Below are 11,240 nucleotides of genomic sequence, written 5' to 3'. Positions count from 1 at the left end.
AATTCTATGGGATACCCTGAGGATTTTTTCTTTGTTAACATTTATGATTGTAATGAAAAGATTGTGATAATTTATAGTTGAACCTAGGTCCGTTTAAAATGTATTAATGTGTGTGTATCAAATGCATACTTATTTATATATATATATATATATATATATATTTTTTATATATATATATAAAATTGAGACTTATAAATTGTAATAGATTAAAAATACATTTCATTTCGCATGCGTACTTAAAAAAAATATTCATTGTTTTGTTATTATTTTTTTAATTTTGTTTGATTTTTCTTTTTCACTTGTAGAACAATAATAAACATTAATACTTTTTCAGAGTACATTACTATTAAGTTTATTTCCTAATTATCATGGTATATAAAAAAAGTAATAAATAAAAAAAAATAATTAACTATATATCATTAATAATGGCTCTGATAATTATTATCATTAGTTTGCAGAATTTCAATGCATCTTAAGTAATCAATATTAAATTTACATATAAAAATTATTTGAATGTAAAATAGATAATATATTATATAGTACAAATTACAAGGCGGGATGAATAGAGTGAATATAATATTAAATATACTTGGTGCACATATATTTACATTTTGAAAACTTAACCTTTTAAATAAGAAAAAAAAACCATACATAATACGCTTACAATAAATTTTGACAAAATTAATAACCACAAAAAGAGAATTTAAGGAACAGGTGTATCTACTTCAGGGCTACTAGCATCTGGTTCTTCATCATTATAAATATTTTCAGCCATTTGCCACACCTAAAATTAAAATTAATAGGTAAAATTATAATATAACTGTTTTATGCACTGAAATATAAATTTCAAATACCTGCATAATATTGTCTTCAGATACTGAACATATGACCCATGGTTCATTAGGATTCCAAGAAAAGTCAGATATTTTAGCAGTATGACCACCGTGGATGAACTGAAAATTTTTAAACAAATGAATTATGAAAACCATTAATAATAATTATTATTATTATTATAATTAAGTTAATTATCATATGTATATACATATTGTACAAATTATTACCAAGAGTTCAGGTGGACCATCATCAGCATCTTCAGGCGATTGCTCTTCACCAATTTTACTTAAATCCCAGACATGTAAACGTCTATCTGTACCGCTTGATGCTAGAATAGTCTCATTATGTGGTGACCATTGTACTTGGAATATTTCATCTTTATGCGATTCAAATGAATGCAATTTTAATTTAAGATTTCTTAAATCCCATAAGGCTACAGTCTAATAAGAAACCATAGAAATTAGTTATAATATATTTATTTAGAGTAAACAATTTCTTTGATTTTTCTTACTTTATCAGCACTTCCAGTGGCTAAAATAAATTCTGAATATGGATTAAATGATAAACAGTTTACTTCAGCAGTATGAGCATCAACAGTATGTGATGGTTTGCTAGTGTTGTTAGCACGTGTATCCCATATCATTAGTTTTTGGTCATCAGCAACAGATCCAAACAATGATTCGTGCAATAAATGCCATGCAACATCCTAAAAATAAAAAAATTAATTTAAAATAATTTTAATTAAATTACAATGTCTCATGAAGTACTTCAACAACAGCAGTGTGCCCAGTAAATATAGTTTTAGCTTCTACAACTCTATGTTCTTTAGGAGTAGCATTGATATCCCATAAACAAATTGTATGATCATCAGAAGCACTTAACAAATAACCATTTAAATTGGGATTCCATGATAAGCCATAGCCTTCTTTTTGATGACCTCGTAATCTGTTTTACAAATGTGTATTTCAATTTGATTGTGTATATTATTGTAAAATATATTTATTTAACACCTTAAATCTGGTTGACATTCGCCATTAGGATCAGGCTTAGATGGATGTTTAGTATAATCAAATACTAATACATCACTAGAAGGAGTTTTAGTAGCAATTACACACGGATTTTGAGGCATGTAACGAGCACGATTTACTTCACCTTCATGATTTATTTTGATTTCAATTTCGATTTTACCACTTACTGAACCAAATCCACCATATTCTATAATAAGCCATAATATTAGACATTAAAAATAATTATAAATTAAATACTAATTTTTATACCTTGTTTTTCACCATCATAATGAGAAGAATCAAATTGAGCGTCTTCATTTGGTAACTGTACACTTGCAATTAATAAATGATTTTGTTCATCTGAAGTATGAGTACCAAGTATTAAACGATGAATGGAATATTCTTTACCTTCAGGACTAAAATAGTATAACACAAATTAATAACTTAAAATATTATCAATTGAAAGATGAATATATTAATATAATTCAACAAAATATTTTGGTAAAGTTCAAAATTTGATTTTTTTTTACTTTTAAAAAAATAATAATAATTAAGTTAGTAATATTTTTTATTCAAGTTTAATACTTAATATCATAGTTAAAAATATTCGTTAATTTATTAAAAAAAAAGTTTTTTAAAAATTGTTGTTGGAATGAATGGAAGTAAATAGCACTTTTATTAAAATTATAGACTTAAGAATTTGGATACACTATACTTTAAAAATCCATTATCAATAAGTTAATCTTAAAATTATTTGTTTTTATTAAATTATAAGCCCTGTAAAATGTGTCATTATATGATAGAGTTATAGTTTTAAACACTACATTAAAAGGTTACAAAATAATAATTTCCAAGGATACTAAAAACACAAGATAATATTACTCTTGAAATAAAAATAAAATTTGATTAAATTTGTTGTATTGTTATTTATGACATTGCATAATATAACATATACAGAAGAAAAGAAAAATTTCAAATCAAATTATTAATTTTTATTGATACAATAGCTTTATTAGAGCAAATTACATTAAAAACATGATGAAATCAAAAATAAAATTTAAGTAACAGTTAAGAGAATTGTATATTAAAATTATAGAAAAAATGATTTTTTTTTTTTTTAATAAGATAAAGTTAATGTAATAAGTTTAATTTGAATACTGATATCAGATTTTTTCTTATTTATAATTTATTTTTATTCAGCATTCAAGTTTATATTGTACTAATATAACAATCACAAAAATCTTTATGATTATTTTTACCAGAAATAAAACATAACTATAATATAAAAAAACTAAGGGAACCAATACTTCATTGAGAACTCAACTTTTGCAAGGAAATAGTAGAAATTACACAGAAGGTACAATTAGGATCAATATCAATGATTTGATTATCATACATTGGTTGTGAATTTGACAACCGTTTACCTGTCACTATTGAATAGCAACAGTATGTACGAATCAAAAGAAGGCAAGGAGTAAATATGGCGGAATGAGGGCAGTTGTCTGTTTATTTATTACCGAGTAACGTCTGGCAGCCACTGGGCAGTCAATGACGGCCATTCGAGTGCGTGCGTCATGACCAAGTCGTACAAGAATGGTGTATTCTTCTTCCATATTTTGTACTCTTCGTTGATGACGCGTTCCTCAACTGCCTCGTCAAAAGTGTCTAACGAAAGCAGAAAACAAATAGAACCATTAAAAACGATAGTTGATCGGACACATTCGCCGGTACTTACCAGCTTCCTTGTCACCCATTGTTGTTATAGTCGCCGCCGGTAGTCGGTTCACTATAGACGCGCACACTGCAATCGTCTGGATTAGTCGTATGGCTACGCAGACGTTTTTCGCTGCGGTACCGGATGATTTCACCGAGATCGTAGGGAAACGAATAGGACGCGCGCTAGATTAAAACGATGTGCAGCACACAGGAAATATTAATGGGAAAAAAAAAAACAATAAATTGCGCCAAAAACACGAGAAAATAAAGAGAGGTGATAATCGAAAAACGCCGAGTAGTAGTTGGACGAGGATGGCGAATCAAAAAACTGGTCTGCTACGGCTTACGGTCGGCCACGTGCAGTGCAGCCAACAGTTTTCAACGACGCCGTGCGACCGGTAATGTAGACGGCGGACGAGAATCGGTCAGTGAGATCCCTGGTCACTGGTACCCATGATTATAAATAGGTTAGGTTTAAGTTAGGCCTACTGGTACTGGTACTAAGTATAAGGTCTATGACTGGTACCTATTAGTTCTCTCGAAGTGTGATAACTAGGGCTAGTGACTTCATGCCCTTAAAAAACTTAAAATATGCATGCATAAATGCCCTAAAGAACCAATAAATATGCTATTAAAATATCAGATTTATTTTCATCTTATATTAAGTTTTTATCTAAAACAAAAAATTTTAAATTATTTTAAAAATAAATTAAATGAATACATTTTATTTTATTTTAATATAGTGCTAATTACCTTGAGCTTTAGGTACATTGGATTATAAGATATTTTCTTAAGTTGGGATATTTGAATGACCGCCTGTTATCAGCGAAAATATTTTTATAATTATAAAAGGAACGTTCTTCGTCTACGGAAATTATTGGTGTGAACTTAAAAAGTGGTAGGTCACTACTACTAATTACATTTTGTCCATTTAAAATGTTCGATATTTTTTGAAATTGATCAAATCCAACATCTTTCTCCAATACTTTTTTCATTTTGTCATTAATTGCTTTAGCTTGTGCAGATTCTTCAATTTTTGCAGAATGTATGTATTCTTTTGTTGTTTAAATTATTTTATTGGATTCAGTTAGTGATAAATGAAGAAATAAATCCATAATTTTTTTTTATAAAATTAAAAAACTTACTCCTTCATACAAATAACTGTCAAATATGCACTTATAAAATTAAAAAATAGTCAAACATGCATTTATAAATAAAAAAGTTTCGGTACGAATTTTGTTACCGGTCGCAGACTACAGTAGGTACAACAAAATTGAACCATATTTTATTTTTTTTTATAGTCAGTTGAATTTTAATTATTTAGTTGGCAGGAAACAGCTCCTTCGTTCTTAAAAAAATCTTTATAAAATCTTTTACTTCTAAATCTTCAATATTTTAAAAACCTCCTCGATGAGAAATTAGTATTGTTTATTGGCGTTTCCACTGCATTTAAGAAATTACCGTTTACTATTTTCTAATCATCCCTCACGTAGCATATTATACAACAATGTATATACAGCGGACATAACGGAAACTACAACAAGGATATGTATGTACGTCGACGATATAGGCTTAGTAGTTCAGGCAATCTCGTAGAATTGGAGAAAATACTAAGGAAGGACCTGAAAAAAGTTCACACGTATTTTAAGATATGGCACCTTACATTAAACTCTAATAAGACCATAGCTATAGTCTTCCATCTTAAAAACAAAGAAGCACATATAAAGCTCTATCTGTCAATTAAGAGAATAATCTACCAATACCCAACAAACGCAACCCAGAATATTTCGACATAAAACAGGATAAATCTTTAAATATCAAGCATCACATTGAAGGAGTAAAGAATAAAATAAAATCAAGAAATAACATCTATACAAAATTAGCAGAAACAAGCTGGGGATGTAAGGCCGACATAGATGTAAGACTGCGTACGTCGGCTATGGCTTTAGTTTACAATATTGCTGAGTACTGCGCACCTTTGTGGGGAAGAAGCACATGCGGTAAATCTGTAAACTCGCAGCTTAACCACACAAGGATCATAAATGAGGTCATTAAATCTACTAACATACAGTGGTTGCCGGTTCTCGCTAACATAGCTCCTCCCGACGTTCACCGCTACGTCGCAACTGCCAAGATACTAAAGCGAATCAAAAACTACCTCGACCTGCCTGTCTACCATGACGTGTTCCAGGCACCCGACATAGGACTTAAATCCAGACATCCGATTTGGACAAGCTTTGATTTTTCGGAATCTATGGAGGAAAAATGAAAGAAGAATTGGGCAGACGATAGAATACGCAACAAATATCTATTGGACGTTCTTACCCACATACATAGGCGTATTTACGGCTATGACCACTCTGGCAATGGCCAGACCTGCAGAATCCAGCCCCGTTTTAAATTTATGCTTAAATCATTAACAATAATTACTAAAAAGTAAAAAGAATAAAACAGAACTAAATAATAAATATTTTCACATAAAATATTATATATGTATATGTCTGTGACAAAAACTAACCAATAATATTTATTATCTTATATCCATAGCTATAACACCTGTATAGTTCTAGTTTTATGTTATGTTATAGACCTTTTATTTTTTTGAAGAAAGTAAGTATATTATTTACTAGTTATAGTTACTGTAGTAGCTACAATTACTACGTACGTTCTCGATGTAGTGTATTGTGTATAAGTCACTCTTTGTCTTCGTATCCTAAATGAAAATTTCAATTTTCCTAATGAAAAATGTTATTGGCCATACTTACACGAAATTTTCAGATACTATGCCCACATAGTCCCTGGATTTAATCTCCCGAGAGCAGAATGGACTATACTTAACAGAGTGAGGATGGAGCAAAGTAGATGCAATTACCTCATGCATAAAGGGGTATGGTGGACTCACCAAACTGCGCATGTAATCAGATGCAGACAGTGAGACATATCACATAAGAATGTTCACTGTCACGTTTCGAAAGAAGCCTTGATTCCACAAAGTCAGGGAAGAAGCTAGAGAATATTTAGAAAAAAAATTTTAAATCCTCGCTCATGAACCAAAATTTAAACCCACATTTAATTAATTAATTAACCAGATATTTTACTTTATTTTTTAACCTCAATTATTGACTATGTACTATACAATATTACTACTATACAATTTCTGTTATTATTATTAATTTTTTTTATTTGTGTTTTTATTGTTATTGTTACTAATCACTTTTCACTATTTATTATAAATTAAATTATAATAAATATTTTCGTTATATATTTATACGAAACGAAAAGCTTCATCACCTACTATTACACGAGGCACTCATCTTATCTCAGGAAGTTCACATAGTGAATAAACGGAAAAAGTCTGATTCTGGAAATTTAAATGAACTATTTAAAATGTATTGCCCCACGTTGGATTTCAATAATATTTCAATAATAATAATCTTCTTATTAAATAGTTTCTTCTTTTCTTTCTTTTCTAATACTTCTTTTTAATTAGCAGTTACTGCTAATTTTTCTGCAGGTATCGCCGACAGTAAAAAATCAAACTGGTCACAATTGACCCGAAAAAAAAACACGAAATTTAATAATATTATTTTTAAATGTATATTGATAAGTATTTCAAAAAATCCCTCATTACCATAGTTTTAAAACATTTTATTGGTAGGATTTTTTTAATCGATACCAGATCTAACGTCTATATTTCTGATTGAAATAATATTATTATAAAATAATATTTTTGATTATAATAGCATTAATAACTATCCATCAGTTGCCACAGTAGCATTTAGAAACTTGATAGGCTTTTCCATTACTTATATGTGTGAACAAATAAATAAATATAGGAATAAACTGGATGTTGAGAATGATTTTCGTACTTAAACTGTCCAGTTTTAATCCTGATATTAACTCTTGTGGGAGACAGGCAATGTAAAAAATCTCATTAAATTATTTAACTTGTGATTGAATAGGTCTAATAAAGTTTTTCTTAATACAGATTGATTTTTATTCTTTCTATAACAGGTAACTGACTTATAACTGAAGTATGTGCACAATACATAATAGCTATTAGTGGGCCTCAAAGATTTTCTTTACGAAATTGGTAGTCCGTACGACTAAAAAGGTTGGGAACCGCTGACTAATAATAATAATATTATTAATCACCTCTAACACGGGTGGTATAGGGAAGTGTACTGTTGTGATCACAACCTTCGGCGGCGGTTCCGTTCGGATCAAAGTTATAAACGGGAAGGCGGCGTTAGAAAACGCGGACTTCTCTTCATACCAGTACGATTTGTTTATTTATTTTTATCAATTGACTGTTGATAATATTGTGATCAATTAACAATATCTCGGTGAATTGCTACGTGCTAGGTGAATCGTACGTCGTCTTGTTTCTCACGTTTTTTTTATTAAGACGTGCTCTTGCCACTCTTGAAACTCACAAAGTTCGTCTTCTGCCATGTTCTCGGCCGATGTTTCCAATTTCGATTATTGTTAAGTGAACGTATGATGGTTTTGCGTTTTACCATACAAGGTAATTCTAGTTGTAAAAAAATGATAATAGCGATGGTCTCGGTTTTCCCAGATCTTATTCCCGAATTTTTCATTATTTAAACCGTTTTTCAGGAGTATTGTATAATTATTATGACAGACAGTCAAGTAGTTATGATGAAAACGGAACGCGATGGGGAACGCACTCAAAACAGTTCTGCGACAGAGGCTTCGAGCACGGCTAGTGATTCACCTACGCCCACCAACAGCGTCCAAGATAAAAATTGGGTCCATTGGCACGGACCAAGTAATGAATTATTTTTACTTAGTTAAACCGTTGTTGTGCTTTTAGTCATTAATTCAGTTCATCTATTTTAAAATTTAACCAACCTGTTGAGTTAATGCTTTAAAAATTTTTTCTCCTTAATACTATGTTTGCATAAAATGAATTAATAAAATTTAACAATATTTAATCCTTTCATTTATAAATATTACTAATTTATGGTTTTTATAATTTTTCATTACAGTATGATTATCATTTTAACTACATTTAATGTTTGATAAATCATATTGTACTCCTTGTTTTACACATTTTAATCAGCTTGATAATTTTTTATAATTACTAATAAAAGTACTTAATTTATTTTCCACATAATAAAATCCAACAATTGAAATTCTTCTTTTTTAATAATTAATTTTATACTTTTGATTCATAAACCTTTATTATTTGATTTATATTATCTTAATAACAATGCAAATTATTTTCCTAGCATGGGGTGATGAACAACGACAATTATTGGGTACAGAAGAGGAAGCAGATTCTTCTGATTGTGAAACAATTTCATCTGCTAATGGTGTTGGAATTTGGAGTATGAATGAGGAACAGAGTAAATATTATGAAGAACAATTTACATCAATGCAGCCTAACTCTAAAGCTTTACTGTCAGGCTCAATAGCTCGATCATTTTTTGAAAAATCTCGTTTACCATTGCATGAACTTAAGGAAATATGGTATATTATAATAATATATTAACTAAAAAAATATTATAGTTGATTTTATTTACTTAGGCAACTATCTGATGTTACTAAAGATGGAGCACTTTCACTCGCTGAATTCAAATTGGCCATGCACTTAGTTGTTCTTAGACGCAACAATATTACTCTACCTAAAAAATTACCGCCATCATTAGTGCCACCAGCTGTATCGCCAGTTCAGATCAGTGTTGGAAACAATTCTGTTATATCGCCAACATGTAGTATTAAAAGCAAAGAAGTAAATATTAATTTTATTTTGTTATTTGTATTATAAGACTATTCTTAAAAATTGAATGATTGCATATTTAATATTCACAGTGGACCAAATTTATTGATTCCCCAACTAGTTCATTGTCATCACCTGGACCTAAACCTGTAAACTTTGATTTTCAAAAATCTTCTGTTGAACAGGTACATTATTGTTCAATTATTCATTATATAAATTTGTCAATATTTTTATTTTTTAACAATCACTTAATTCCAAATTCCATAAATTTATTTTTAGAGATAAAATTAATATGACATTTTAAAGTTTAAAAATACTATAAAACTTAAACTTAAAATAATCATTATACAATTTAAAAAAAATATATATATATATTTAAATTCATTACAAACAGGTGGTAGTTTTTTAAGTTTATTTTTTATTGTGTATGATATTCAGGATCCAAAAATTTTACATCCAGTAGCTGTTCGAGTTACACCAGGTATTGATAATTGTTTGGAAGAACAAGAAAAAGATATACCTCCAAATAATGTAGAAGAAATAGTTTCAATTAAATCAATTCAAAGGCCTCAAGCTAAAAAACTAAGCCGTATGTACTTCATAAAAAATTAAGACTTAATTGTCATTATATTTATTACATTTTCATTAAATTATCTATCAAACTTTTAAACTGAAAATTTTAATATTTTTAGTCTATATTTTTATATTGTAGATGTAGGACCAGGTGCTATACCTCCACCTCCTTTACCAACATATTATAATGAAGATATGTAAGTTAAATTGTTTTTTTTATTATTTTAATTATAACCTATAATTATTTAAATCATTTTTATTATTTTATTTTAGAAATTCAGGACCTGCAAGTTTGCCTGTTGTAATGGCAAAGAAAGAACCTCCTCCACCACCACCCCCACGACCTTATCGTGCTCATATGCGTAGTTCCTCTCTAGATCTCAATAAACTTGGTAATTTAATTTAAGTTTACATTTTTATTTTAACTAAAATATCTAATAATATTATTTTGTAGGCAAATTTGGAGCTGTAAATTCAACGCAAGGACCTCCAGTTGTTCCTCCACGTATAACTCCTAGTCCAGTAAGAATATTATCTCAATCTTATATGAAAATCCATTATAAAAATTTTATTTTAGAATTCAAATGTTGAAATCAATGGATTGAGACAAAATTGTGAAAGAACTGAATCAGGTCAATTTGCTGATTTTGCGCAATGTCCTGGTGCTTTTCAAGTTTACAAAAAACCACGTAAGTTTATTAAAACAAATTATAAAAATAAAAATAATCTATATTAACTATTTTATAATGTATATAAATAATTATATATAGTTATAATAAATTGCACTTATAGTATAAAACTCAAAATAGTCATTCATAATATATTTCTCGATAAAATAATTTATACATAACTTTAAAAGTTTCAGAAACACAAAGCAATGAAAATTCGTCTACAGCTGGATCAGAAGTTCATGGTGTACAGCCAATAGAATCATCATCATTTTGCAAGTAATTGATGATGAACCAATAACATGTTTGATCAAAAACTAATAAATACCAAAAATATTTTTGTACTATTTAGATTAGAAGAAAGAAATGCTCATTTACGTCTAGTCTATCAAGAACTGCAAAAACAATTGAATGATTTACGTGAAGAACGTATTGGTTTACAATTGCTATTAGATACAGTTCATAAGTCATCACCACCATCTAATTAATCAATTAACCATTTGTAAATTAGAAATGTTTTCAGTTGTTGTTATTGAAAGATCCCTTAACTTTATATGAATATATATCATTATAATTATTGGCAAATATCCTTTTCCAAAGTGAATTCCATTATCACCATGTCTTAACTATCACAATATTTATAATATTCATTTATTCTAATTATCATACCCATCAATTTGGTTTAATATTATTATT

General features: G+C 28.9%; 2 protein-coding genes across 2 annotated transcripts; one reads left to right on the top strand and one right to left on the bottom strand.

The window, feature by feature from the left end:
* Positions 1–496: 496 nt before the first annotated feature.
* Positions 497–3,872, bottom strand: LOC112686664 (histone-binding protein RBBP4). The gene is made up of 9 exons (XM_025559058.1): positions 3,577–3,872; positions 3,359–3,506; positions 2,112–2,257; positions 1,845–2,049; positions 1,602–1,779; positions 1,346–1,540; positions 1,062–1,274; positions 855–953; positions 497–784 (listed from the first exon to the last, which is right to left on the bottom strand). Exons 1-9 carry the CDS (start codon positions 3,593–3,595, stop codon positions 704–706), a joined length of 1,284 nt encoding a protein of 427 aa, XP_025414843.1. The 5' UTR covers positions 3,596–3,872; the 3' UTR covers positions 497–703.
* A 3,985-nt stretch (positions 3,873–7,857) lies between these two features.
* On the top strand, positions 7,858–11,237 carry LOC112686652 (ralBP1-associated Eps domain-containing protein 2). The gene is made up of 12 exons (XM_025559039.1): positions 7,858–8,085; positions 8,178–8,349; positions 8,813–9,053; positions 9,111–9,315; positions 9,396–9,488; positions 9,742–9,892; positions 10,016–10,073; positions 10,150–10,268; positions 10,331–10,398; positions 10,454–10,565; positions 10,736–10,823; positions 10,897–11,237. The coding sequence occupies exons 2-12, from the start codon at positions 8,196–8,198 to the stop codon at positions 11,030–11,032; spliced, it is 1,425 nt and encodes a 474-aa protein (XP_025414824.1). The 5' UTR covers positions 7,858–8,085; positions 8,178–8,195; the 3' UTR covers positions 11,033–11,237.
* Positions 11,238–11,240: the final 3 nt, after the last annotated feature.

Source organism: Sipha flava, unplaced genomic scaffold (genome assembly GCF_003268045.1).
Source record: "Sipha flava isolate LNK unplaced genomic scaffold, YSA_version1 321_pilon_pilon, whole genome shotgun sequence".
NCBI classification, from domain to species: Eukaryota; Metazoa; Arthropoda; class Insecta; order Hemiptera; family Aphididae; genus Sipha; species Sipha flava.
This window is presented reverse-complemented; position numbering and strand designations above follow the sequence as displayed.